Raw genomic sequence first — 12,780 nt, forward strand, 5'->3', positions numbered from 1 at the left:
AGTAAGCATTGTAACAAGAACAGGGAAGATTAGCATGCAGATTGGACATTCTTTTTCCTTAAAATAAAGATGCGTCCGGACAAAGATGGGAATTGAGATAAAGATCGGAAAACCATGGAAATAAATCTAAGGAATGTAGAATTAAGTAAATAACATTGGATATATTCATTTACAATAAGAAATTTGTTTGATTATATATTTGTATGGTTAGAGTCTCGCGAATCGGAATTCGCGACAAAGACCTCGCAAATAAGAAAAAACCTGAGTTGTTCCAGGACACTGAATCCGACAACTGGAACCAATCTCGAAACCGTTTGTACAGTTATACGATCCGATATATACGATCTTTGGTGAAGGACATGTAATTGATATGCAGGTTGGACCAATCCAAACACCGTCATCCGAACAAATCAAACGAATCCTGTGGAAAAAAGTTGGTAACTTTTGATAGCAGAAGTCCATTCCATTACATTTCAGCGCTGCGAATCCAAACTATCAGTTTACTTTAAACTACTCGATGAAGTGAAGGTATATGGTATCAACAAAAAGTGTGATTCGGTCCATCAATTAGAAAGAAGTACTGACAATAAAACTCCATGAAGGATTCTAATTCAGATATTACTTAGTATGCAGTGATTGCATATGTGATGCACGATAATGTCGACGACAATTTAATTTGCATACAGTGGATACTGGATAAGAAGTCTGCGTGTCATAAATACGTTTCACTTTGCAGTTGATTGAATCATAGGAAATATTACGCGTCAATAATCCTTCATGTGGACAAACAACCTGAAATTTATAAGATTTTACAAGACAGACGGTAACTGCGCAAATCATATGGAGTGGTAGCGAACGAGCAGATTAAGCGAAAAAGTTTGTCTGACAGTTTATCTGACGTAGTATTTCAATATCATCGAATGAAGCGTTCCATTGAATGATTAGATAATTCTCAAATTTTGTATACCTGACAAAATGCTTCTGGCACTTTCCATAAACCATTTTCTTCGCAAGTGATATAATTTATTTGTCCTATAAAAGTATACAACCAAAAATTTATGTCAAGGAAAATTTCGATGTAACTTCCTTCTACATCTGCCATCTGAGAACCTCGTAATTCCCACGAAACTCTCGTTAATTACAATTTGCCGTTAGAGAAACAATGAGTTTTCTATAATTTTTTAATGTTTTGAAATACCAATCATTATTGCATTATTTCTACACCGAAATATACAGCGATCACGATAACGTGTCCCGTTTGGACAATCAACGTCAGCATGCTCAATTTTCGGAATGGCACAGTGAGTCGGTTGGCAGGCTAAATTCACAATTCCGACCCAGTGACCGTTCAAGCATTGGACTATTGCGGTTTTTTGCGAATTTTCAAACATAAATCCGGTTTCGCATGTATACGTACATGCTGTACTGTGACATTCGTGCTGAAAAAGACAAACAAAATAAATGAAAATATGATCATGAAGAATCGCATTAATGATAAGTGAAAAAAAAATTGAAGAAATATCAACATTTGAATTGTTGCATTTCGGTTACTAGCAATACTTGAGAAAATTGCGAACACAAGGAAAAAATCCGAAAATAAATTCTACTAACCCGTGACCTTGGGATATTTAATGGTATACATGAATTAGTACTCAACGATCGGCAATCTTTTGCCACGCAGAAACCACCTACCGGATCGAAGTACTTGTTTTCAGCTGTAATGGAAGCAATAGTCTATCTTTGCTTCACATGGTTGATATGATTAACAGTTTCAAAGTTTTGGTACCATAAATTCGGTAGATATGCCTTCGTTTTTCTGTTTTTATCTTTCAGCAAAAGAAGGCTAAAACTTGAATGGGTTAGGAAGAAGTCGCCAAAAGTTTTTCGGCAGTATTACTAACATTTACCTGCACAAGTTTGAAGAGTCAACAAGTCAAACAACTTGAATGATCGCAGAGTGATTGCAGTGATAACGATTTGAGATGGATTTGACACATGAAGATGAACGGTTTTCACATTTGACAATCGACCAACAAGTGTATACGGTATTGCAACTTCCAAAGGATTCTGCGCACATGACAGAATTCCTTGTTCTGAACAAAGCACCAATGCAAAGCAAGAAAAAAACTTTAAATCGTAAATATAATGATTTATTTAAAAGTAAATGAATGGTGTAGTGCTAACAGCGTCAATTTTTTTCCTCCCAAACGATCCATACCGATGATTTGCCTCCTTACTTATTAACTGGACGGATCTGAAAGTTTGAAAAACTATCTTTCTTCGAGATTTCGATTTGAATATATGACGATAAAGATAATATAAAAGATAGTGCACCTTCCAGGCTTATCGTTGTCTTGTTAACATATTGTAAATTAATTCCAATAATAGACAAAACTGGTTTTGATCCAGTTGACAGAACTGTCTCGAAACCTATCAGGATGCTGGTTGGGAAGATTTCACTTGGAAATGAGGCATGCAGTGAAATTTCACCTGCTTCTGCAAGTTGAGAACACGTACCCCAATCAGATGGTCGGATATTACAGCCCTGGAAACAAGTGGGAAGTAACAAAAAAGCAGTAGGTCATTTAAATTACACTGGACTACAACGATTTCAGTCCCGTGAGTGGGCGTGTAAGACATTTTAGTTGATGACTTTTACGACATTCTTTTCAAACGCAACATTTTGACCTTACTCATAATCGAGTATTTCTGGATAACTACATACCAGTTCACATTTCTTTCAAATCGAAAATCGTACATACAACACTTGAAATACGGTAAAACACCAAAAAATAATAGCCAATCATTACTACCTGATCGACAGGATCATAATGATTGACCATTCCGATACATCATAACGGTCGTCAGTATTGCATGAAAAGTGATGAAATGTTTTTATAGAAAAGCACTTACTGTAGTCAGGATAGCAGAGGAAAGCATTTGCAATGAACAATTCTTTTGTAATATCTTCGAATAGGCATAAACGAATGTTGGATAATATTGTGAATGAAGTGTTGATGCACTGATACTTTTGCAATCACTACTGTAACCACCTCGTTCAAATGGTTCACATTCACCGTCTCCCTCGTAAATATAACAAATACTTGGAGATACTAGAAAGTACAGTTAAGAAATGATCAGTTACTAGGATCGATTAGATTATCTGTTGAACTTTTATTACCTTACTCATAACAGAACTTTTCTGAGATGCAGTTAAACATAGCTGAATCTTTTACGACATCTTCTGCTATTTTTAAGTGTTCCACGTCATACATGATTTACTACGGACAAAGTTGCTTGTTCTACTTCTCAAACTCATCCCTCCTAATCATAATATCGTAGGGTATCTTTGCAAAGTTGATCCAATGATTGTTTTCATTTCTGGGGGCATGACGTTAAGTTTTCTACGATTTCAGTTCCATATGCAATCGAGTGATTTGAATTTTGTTGGATGCATTTTATTTCATTAGTTTGTATTGTCATATTATGTCTTATTGAAACTTTCCTAACTTTTTACTTCCAATCCATTAAATTCAAATTTGAAAAGTGGACGACTTCTGACTCGTAACTTTTAAGTTTTTACCAAAACAAAAAAAAAGAAAAGTGAAAAAGATAGTACATTTGTTTTCTTCAACACAATGAAATTTTTCCTCAACGAGACAATCCTGCGAACAACCATCGCCATCATTTAAATTCCCGTCATCACATTCCTCATCGCTACTTCGTTTGCCATCACCACACACATTCATGTTGTAGAAATAAGTGGTACTTGGTGAATGCAATCCTTCAATTCCTCCACTTTCAACAGCTACTGAATAGGTGTAAGTGATGCCTTCTCTAACTGTACTGAAATTAAAAAGCAGAAGTAAACGTATAAGTCGAAATATTTCACCGCTAATAAATTAAATTTCGGTGGAAAATTTGCAATTAAATGATGGGAATATTTTAAAGAGCAAAAAACACTCTTTGCTCATTTAAGATCAACGAATAATATCGTAAATTCCTGAGATATCCTAATTCGAGTTAAAGCAAGAATTTTTCCTCCTTTTTTGATTTTGCAAATATCTGTGGGTAAACTTCAGAAGATGAATCTCTCTGTGACTTTCTACCTAATCATAAATGGTATCAAAATTCAATTAAAATATAAATTATCTTGGCTATTCATAAAGTTAAAGCATCAGAATAAAATACCTATCAATTATGTTATAGTTTGTCGTTGACCTGAAACCTTCCGGAAATGGTGGTGTACGGTAGATACGATAGCGATATGGCAAACAGTGTGAACATAAAGAATTTAAAGGAAATGAGACGAATTGTATCGCATCAATACTTACAAATGGATTATTCGTCCTAATTTGGACCTGAAATCAAGATAATTGATAGACACGATAATTCGCCAGACAATTATTCAAAATTTAAGCAACAGAACATCTGTGAGAGATAAGTAAAAGATATGTGCTTCTTCAACGTATAAAACGTAAAACTCACCTCTTTGACACGTTTCTGCGAAGTGAGTCGCAAAGTTAGCGGTTGATCGCAATGTGCATAAATCTGAATGGAAAAGATATCTGGCTGAGATAAAGCTTGAAAAAGTTTAAAAAAAACCAATCAAAGCCATTGATGATCGCAGTGACTATGCTATATTATTTTATTAAGTGATAAATTTCGAAATCTCAAACTTATCGTTTTGCCTTCGGACATATCTTTTGCACTTATTTTACGACATCAACGTATATCTTTCGGAGAAACCAAAGACTAACTGGGACACTTGTAAGTAATTTTGGTAAAATAACTTTGACGTTTTTCTTTTCTTTTTTATAAAAAAAAAATGAAATCTAGTATGCAATTTCCAACTTTTTATTTGGTTAAAGTTTGAATTTGATGAAATTTACCACATATCCATAAGCATAAATTGATAAATGTTTACTATACCTGTTCAAACGTATCATAAGTACCATCGGTGAAGAGGATTTTAATAAATCGTATACCACTAGCTGCATTCCAAGCAAACCATACGGACAACTTTTCCAGTTGTGTTTCAACATCAGGCTTCAATTTCAATGTACATTTGTCGCTTACATCATCGCAATCTTGCACATCTGGCAGCCAAGCCTTCGTTGATGCAGTACAAACTTCAGCATCTGGTACTCCTTAGCAATTTTTTTTTTTAAGTTTGTTATCATTTTACGCAACTTATCGGTTTTATGAAAAGATCGTTAATATTACTCACCGTAATGATGAACATAAATGAAAAATTGATATTATCAACCGATAGATGACAAACAATAATCGGAAACTACTCTTCCTCTCTCTTTTTTGCACATATTTCACTAACTGTTAGCTATAAATGAATAAGTTTAAAAGTCAGGAAAATCAAATTTGATATTTGAAATTCATAAAATTTGATATTTACTCACAAAGCAAATGCCGAAAACTTTTTTGTAAGTAAAAAGGAACAAATTAGATGGGATTTTATTAACTTTGTAAATTTCACAAAGTTTTCCTTTCTTTTCGGTTGGAAAATATTGAATTGGATGAAATGAAGTTCCATCAATTCCTCAACTTCCCGCAAGTTTCATCAGAAAAAAAAAGGACATTTTTTTTCATGGGACACTTTTTTTTTAATTTTTTTGGCTTTGTTGATAAGTTTTTTTTTTTTGATCTGTAGTACATGATAGAATGACTGTCCTATGAGTGACAGTTCAGCTTGGTTAGCTCCTTACGTATTACACGTTAAACTCGTAATGTTCTTTTATATTACGCATGATCTCCCTCATCCTTCGTTCAACCAACTGGACGACTTTTCGCGATGGCCGAGCCGCAGTATGTAGTAAGAAAACATCGCCGGGCCATTGTACGTAGAAAGGGTTTGGGTTGCTGAAGTTTTCTCAATGTTTGGTTGGAGTAGGGATATTGCTTAGGGGTATCGTTTAGAGAATATTACTTAGGATTGCTTATCGAATAAGGCTATTTGTTGGTTAGTATTTCTTATCAGATAAACTCATTTAACAGTAAAATTGTGAAACAAAGATTGTATGTCGACTAAAATCTCTTGTTAAGCAGGCTTATTTGTATGATAAAATTGTTAGGTGAATAGGATTAATAAGAATTTCTTCATTTTTATCAGGAAATGGAAGAATCGGTGGAAGCGATGTTGGAAAATTTATCGTTGGATGATACGACAAAAAAAATGCTAGATAATATGACCGAATGGGAAAATCTAGGACAAAGTGTTATCATGGGCAAGAGAACGATGATAGAATTGGATGAGCGGCGCCAGAAATGTCGCGAAGCATTGAGACAATTGCGCAATAAAACAAAAAATAATGCAAAGAAGGTTATTTAATAGCATGAATTTCCGTTTTTGCATGGAAAATCGATAACGTTGAGCGTTGGGTTAAAAATTGTCTGATAATATGGACGATTGACATTGAGAAATAGCTAAGCAATTTATAACATAGGTTGAAGCACTGCCAGATGAATGTTCCAAAAGCTTCAGATGAGCCTTCAGATGAGTGCTTTCACCATCCACTGAACTATAAAAAAAAGAAAAAGAACCAGAATTTAACGAGTGGTGAAGATGGTTCAATTTGTTGACCGGCGCAGCGAGCTTCTCTCGAAGACATCTTTTAGTCATCCTGGTGATTTAACCTGGTGCAGTGAGCTTCTCTCGGAGACATTTTGTAATCATTCAGATGAAATTATTTGACGTGACGCTGTACCGAATGGGTATCGGTACAATAGCATAGCTTCCATCCCTTTACTTTTGCAGAAAAGTAAGGATTGGATATGCTTTGGAAGCACCACATTTCTCAAGGTTACAACCGACCAGGCAAAGCAAATGATTGAAGATGACATGAAAATTATTGACGTGTCACTTGAAACAGCTCGAAAAGAGATCAAGAACAAAGTGAATAAATTGAAGGACATGGAGAATTGCAAGAATCTTGAAGATCTTGGTTTCAATTTGGATCCAGTTGTTTGAATTATCGTTGTCCTATTCAGGCAGGTCTTTCTTTATTCGATTTTATTTGTAAGAAAAGACTAGAAATTTATGTGGGGTGAACAAGAATGTGATCCAATAAATGGGTTCGCACTGTTTTCATAGTTGCTAAAAGATGCTTATCATTTTACAAGGACTGAGTTAGTGCCACAAAAACCTGAGACCTGGTAGGAAACGGAGCAGTGTTCTGCCTTCGTTACCAGTAATAAGAAGTATCAGATTGAAAAGTAGTGAAATCTGGTTAAAAAAAATGAAACATTACCGGTAGCTTGTTCTGGACCCCAAAAACCTGACATTTGGAATGGTTCGGATGAACTAGCTGAGATAGCATATTGTACGACACGTCTATCTGTAGTGCAGTGCGTTTCTTGCACACGTTTTTGTCGTGGACCGCAATTCATGCTACTTAATGGTGGTGCCCACATCTAAAGAAATCACCAAACATTCGTTCATCTACTTTAAATATTTCCATCATAAAATATGCTTGATTTATGTAGGATTAAAGTTAATTACTTTCAACTATCACATTAATACTAAGCAGTTCATTCGTCTTCTACAGCTCGTCTTTAGATAATATAACTCTGTCAACGAATCTCTGGAAGCATGTTCATCGTTTCTTTCCTTTGATTTTCTTGTTAATTTCTACAGCTGTTTCTCCATGTCGTGATTAGATAAAGCTGATTATAAATTCATATTTATCCTCGGTCATTTTCAGTAATCATTTTAAGCAATATAATCACTAACAATTTTGACACTTTTAGAATTCGTTTTTGGCCATGGTATGATTCGTGGGGCGACGACAATATGATTTGGGGTTGGTGTCGGACGCACCATCCAATTTGTATATTTCAGATCGATATAACAATGCATTCTTGCTTTTTGTTGGGCAGTGAATGTGTTGGCGCAATTATCTTCTAAATAGAAGGTACACGGATATCGAAATAGAAGGGCCGAAAGTTTCTGAGATCAGTTGTAATTATATCAATATGTTGGCGAATCCATTCATATTATTCAAATAATATAAGGTACTGTTCCAGTCATATATGGCTCTTGTCACCTGTGTAACTCATGTAATTCCGAAAAGGTGTATTTCTGAATCGTTGAGTTGCATCACACGGATCCACTGTTTCTGGATCAGCACACGCTGTATTCTTGACTGTTGGATTCGTATCGCTCACCATATCACCTGAAAAATGTGTTAAGTAAAAAAAAGAAGCGAGATGTGTAACTCATGTAATCCCGAAAAGGTGTATTTCTAGAGGACAATTTTGCATCCGATGTTTCTTACTAGAGTTTCTGGAACTCTCCAAAGTTCTGCACCTTACCAAAATGTGGTATGTTCCTTTTGAATGGGCAAGGAAGAAGAGTGAAGAGGAGAGCGAATATTGCTATAAATAATGTATGTCGTTTGCGTGGAAAAATTGTATTTTCGATCGCTTGAACTATAACGTTGGAAAACTCATATCTCAAGTGGGAAAGTAAAGTTAAAAGTTGGATCTAGAAGTCAGTGATATAACTGTGTATAGAATGCGATGTTCTATGTTTGAAAAAGCGGAATCATGTTAGGTATTCATGATAATGAGATTCGTCATGAATGAAATTCTAGAACTAGGTATTAATCATGTTCTATCCCTGTTTGGTAATGAAGATTGACAAGCGATTATTATTAAAAAATTTTGATGTTGCTGATGTAACATGAAGAGTATAAAAATATTATTGGTTGTGGCTTGAACTTGAGCAATTAATTATAAAATTACAATGAAGACTAGTTCATATCTTGCCTAAAAATTCTTACCGTAAAGGATTGTAAATAGTCTCACTGAGACCAGATTTGATCTATTCGTACTAACGCAAAATATCCCCTTACACCTTTACGTGACTTCTGTATAAGTTGGGTTATAAGGATAAGTTAGGTTATAAGGAACCAATTTTCAAGTTGCCGCAACTTGAAAAAAAAGACTAGTTTGATGATAATTAACTTTTCATAATTAATATTCAAGTTTTGATGATAACTCTTTATAATGAAGTAAAAGCCTTTTATCCATTGTGTCTTATCATCAAAACTTAAATTTGGTATATGCTTAGACAACCTAATTATCTTTGTATATACTAATTTGTTTTGATATTTTTCTTATCTTTGTATATACTAATTTGTTTTGATATTTTTCTTCATAACTCGGCTGCGTAAATAAACTATCGTGTCATATCGTCATATTCTCCTTTCTTTCCTCGTGTAATGTCTTAGCCCCAGTATTTTTTTTAATGTTAGTACTGTGCTACTACTTGTTCCATTTTATTTTATTCCTTTCAAAGTATGATCTGTGCAACAACTTCGTTGCTTAGATCATACAGACATATATATATATCATAGATCACATATTAATAAACCAAGCCACAACATTTCCAAACTATTCGCTTTATAGTTTTTTAATTAGAATGAAATTTCCCGAGTTCCTTCAAAAAATATATGCAATAAATTTTAATGAAAGAAGAAAAAAAAAGCTATTACCAGTCACCATAGATGGTGTTTTCTCCTGACATGGATCACTACATGGTACTTCGCTTATCCCGTGATGAACATGCCAAAGGCCAAGAATATGGCCAATTTCATGAATTAAATTATTAATTTGTCCAGGTGTTCCGAAACGGTCATAACGAAGTAGCACTCCTCCTTGATTACTATAAATATCTTTTTCCCATGGAAACGTTGAAAAGCCCACCAGATCGCTTGCATTCCAATCACCAAATTGTACTGTTAGTCCATTCTCATTGTCTATTCCAACTGCTGTTTTATACTCTTCCACATTTATATAACGTCTAAATTTGTTTATTTTTTAAAATTAAAATGGAATTTTAAAACATTTTCAAAATTTGAGGCTAACTTAAATTCTTTTTAAAGCAATGCACTTAATTGTACCAGTAGGATTATTCTCTTATCATACTTATCATTGGTGATCAATAATTCAGCGCAAGACATTTCATGGTACTAGCATCGGTTTCAGGAAATCCCTCTGTTTTCAAATTGTTTGCTTTAATTTCATATTTTAAATTAATCTCTAATCGTTCAAATTATTCGACATAAACTTAATGAAGTCTATTCACAGCACAAACAAACAAATAAACCTGTAGATTGAAGTAGGATCAATACAGAAGTGATTATCACTGAAGGTGAAATCAGTGCAACAGTCACCTTTGTCCCAGTTATTTTCACGATTGTTACATTCCAATTCACATTGTTTATTTCCAAGCATCCATTTTTCACATTTATCCTTCGAATAGTTTTAAGTTTAAACGTAAAAATTCATTTTCTCTTCCACAATTAGACTTAATTATTCCATTGATTTGAACGATTTGTTCACTCTTTTGATGAAATAATAGCAAAAATAGCGAAACGATACGCATAATAATTTCAAAAAATTCGTTTTTCTTTTCTTTTTTTTTGAGAAAACAAAAAGTTCAAAGAACAAAATGATAAGAAAAAAAAATGATTCAGTTCTCTGATAGATTTCATTTTAGAACTTTTATCCATCTCGAGAGTATACGGTAAAACTTTTCAATATTATAAATGCATATAGACATTAGCATATATTCATCAAATGGTTAGTGAATGGGGGAAAAAAAAAACCAATAATTTGATGAAATTGATATACCTGAATTTTGCAATCACCACCATCATCACCGGTAATTGCATGGCGACATTCGATGTCGCAACGTTTATTACCGATTGCTGATGATTGACAACCAAACACAATAGTTTTACGTCGTAATGATGTGTTGCGAATATTGATCAATTCAAGATCCCATCTATAATATATAAGTTAATGGCTTGCACAGATTTTTTTTTTTTTATTAAAAAATACTTGAACTTACGTAATATTATATAATGCAAAAATCTTCAAAAGTTCGACATGTTGTCGCATAATGGGATCTGTCCTTACATTCACATTACTGCAATTAAAAAATTTAAATTTTTTTTGCAAATTGAAAAAATTAATTGATAATTTGATTAATTGAAATAATTTAAAATTTTGATAAATTTCACTAACGAAAGCGTAAGAAATAGTTTATTTATCACAAATGTTTGCAATTTTAATTAAATCTTTTCAGTGACAAAATTTTTTGGATAAATTATAATAAGCATAAAGGCAAAAAATATAAAATGAAATAAAATTACGAATAATTTCAAAGTTGTAATTATCGTTTCTTTAATTCGAAAAATTAATTAATTCCTCTTTTAAGGAGGAATAAAAATGTGAAAATTGAACTAGCAATTCAATATCAAGAAGACAAATAATCTTACCTTCCATCATCATCGCTGATTACAACAACACGATATTTCAATTTTTTAATAGCATGCAAATTCCAATAGCGCAAATAATTGCTTGCTACCATTGGATTATCACAAATTGTCTGACCACATTGAGGTATTTCAATATTTCGTGGTATATCCTCCCATAACATTTCTTGTTTTCGTATACCCAAATCACTCCCTAATAATAATCACAACAAACTTTACTATTAAATGTACAATCTTAGGAAATGATCTTTAAAATAGAAGTATTTGATAAGTAAATTATCAAAGTATTTAGTAGTGATAGAAATACTAATGATATGATATTTACCGAGATATTTCCACTGATTGATATCTGCAAAATTTTCTTCAATAATATTTCCATGCCATTGTTCTCGAATAAGCTCTGAATGATCCATGAAATGATCTGTTATGCGTAATTTTCCAATGTAACCTCGAAATCCAATAATTTCATCACGACTAAATCGATTGCCATCTGTTCCCAAATACAATCTTTTGCATGCACTCCGAATTTCCGAATAAAGAACACCAAACTGCAAAAATTTTCTTGAATAATTTGGAAAATTACAAATGATTATTGATAAGTTGAAAATTTGAATTTGAAAAAAAACTACATTGAAATCTCAAAATTTAAACTTTATAAATGTAAATCTGAGGTTTTTTAAAAACAAATCAAATTGTATTTTATTAACTAGAAGATAATGATGTTATCAGTTATCAATGGAATGGAAAATGTTACCTCACGTACCAATTTACCGACACGTGCACCATTCACGTAAAATAAGAGTTGATGCGAGTTAAATGCAATTGCTATTTGAATCCATTCACCGAGACGATAAGCTTTTTCATTTCTGAAATTATCGATAACATTAGTTTTTCCAATCTCGTATAAATTTTATTATTTTATTACAGGTAAGAAATAATCAATTTTAGAATCAGAATTTTACGATATTGACAACAGAAAGGAAAAAAAAACGTATAGAATACTTCTGTTTTCGGTATTTTTTTTAAATTAAAGTAATTAATTCTAATTTTCATGAGAGATCATTAAACCTGATATGATATGATTCAGGTGCTAATTCTGGAGTCAATGAAATTGCTAAACGAGCTCCATGTTCACCATTCAATTTTGTTTCTATTGAAATTCTCCATGTTGTTATATCCCGCTCTTTCCCGCATATATCATTAAGTGCTTTAATTTAATTAATTAAGTTTGATTATGGCACTTTATCATAGTTATTATTACGCTTATCTTGATGATAATAAATCAATAAACTCTTATCATATTCTTTACAAGCCAATTGATACTTAATTTAATTAATTAAATTAGATGATAGCACTTTATCATAGTTATTATTGCAGCTTATCTTGATGATAATAAATCAGCAAACTCTTATCATATTCTTTACAAGCCAATTGATAATTAATTTAATTAATTAAATTAGTGATAGNACTTTATCATAGT

The 12,780-nt window shown here is 32.8% G+C and overlaps 4 protein-coding genes across 5 annotated transcripts in view; 1 reads left to right on the plus strand and 3 right to left on the minus strand.

The window, feature by feature from the left end:
- Positions 1-207: 207 nt before the first annotated feature.
- LOAG_08366 (pregnancy-associated plasma protein-E) lies at positions 208-5,324 on the minus strand (the record flags this gene model as incomplete). Its single annotated transcript, XM_020447680.1, has 13 exons — positions 208-421; positions 623-792; positions 968-1,032; positions 1,199-1,439; positions 1,612-1,715; positions 1,908-2,093; positions 2,335-2,545; positions 2,914-3,113; positions 3,620-3,846; positions 4,192-4,361; positions 4,489-4,551; positions 4,933-5,150; positions 5,270-5,324. 13 exons carry the CDS (start codon positions 5,322-5,324, stop codon positions 208-210), a joined length of 2,124 nt encoding a protein of 707 aa, XP_020302116.1.
- Positions 5,325-6,121: 797 nt separating this feature from the next.
- LOAG_08367 lies at positions 6,122-8,339 on the plus strand (the record flags this gene model as incomplete). Of its 2 annotated transcripts, XM_020447681.1 has the most annotated exons (3): positions 6,122-6,337; positions 6,773-7,005; positions 7,765-8,339. In XM_020447681.1, the coding sequence occupies 2 exons, from the start codon at positions 6,131-6,133 to the stop codon at positions 6,983-6,985; spliced, it is 420 nt and encodes a 139-aa protein (XP_020305502.1). In that variant the 3' UTR covers positions 6,986-7,005; positions 7,765-8,339. The 2 variants fall into 2 exon arrangements, with proteins under 2 accessions (XP_020305502.1, XP_003143947.1); XM_003143899.2 differs by lacking the exon at positions 7,765-8,339 and having other exon boundaries at positions 6,131-6,337; positions 6,773-7,606.
- Positions 7,053-8,989, minus strand: LOAG_08368 (hypothetical protein; the record flags this gene model as incomplete). The annotated part of the gene is made up of 5 exons (XM_003143900.1): positions 7,053-7,111; positions 7,266-7,428; positions 7,748-7,917; positions 8,061-8,189; positions 8,983-8,989. 5 exons carry the CDS (start codon positions 8,987-8,989, stop codon positions 7,053-7,055), a joined length of 528 nt encoding a protein of 175 aa, XP_003143948.1.
- Positions 8,990-9,434: 445 nt separating this feature from the next.
- The window catches only part of LOAG_08369 (hypothetical protein), a gene marked incomplete at both ends in the record, with an annotated part of 3,592 nt that continues 246 nt past the window's right edge, over positions 9,435-12,780 (minus strand). Inside the window, 9 exons of the mRNA XM_020447682.1 lie at positions 9,435-9,457; positions 9,513-9,820; positions 10,127-10,272; positions 10,654-10,807; positions 10,874-10,951; positions 11,304-11,493; positions 11,626-11,848; positions 12,055-12,166; positions 12,369-12,507. Of these exons, the coding sequence (XP_020302117.1) occupies positions 9,435-9,457; positions 9,513-9,820; positions 10,127-10,272; positions 10,654-10,807; positions 10,874-10,951; positions 11,304-11,493; positions 11,626-11,848; positions 12,055-12,166; positions 12,369-12,507 (1,373 nt within the window). The remainder of the gene's footprint in view (positions 9,458-9,512; positions 9,821-10,126; positions 10,273-10,653; positions 10,808-10,873; positions 10,952-11,303; positions 11,494-11,625; positions 11,849-12,054; positions 12,167-12,368; positions 12,508-12,780) is intronic.

The sequence above is a fragment of the Loa loa genome (genome assembly GCF_000183805.2).
Source record: "Loa loa unplaced genomic scaffold supercont3.198, whole genome shotgun sequence".
Lineage (NCBI taxonomy): Eukaryota > Metazoa > Nematoda > Chromadorea > Rhabditida > Onchocercidae > Loa > Loa loa.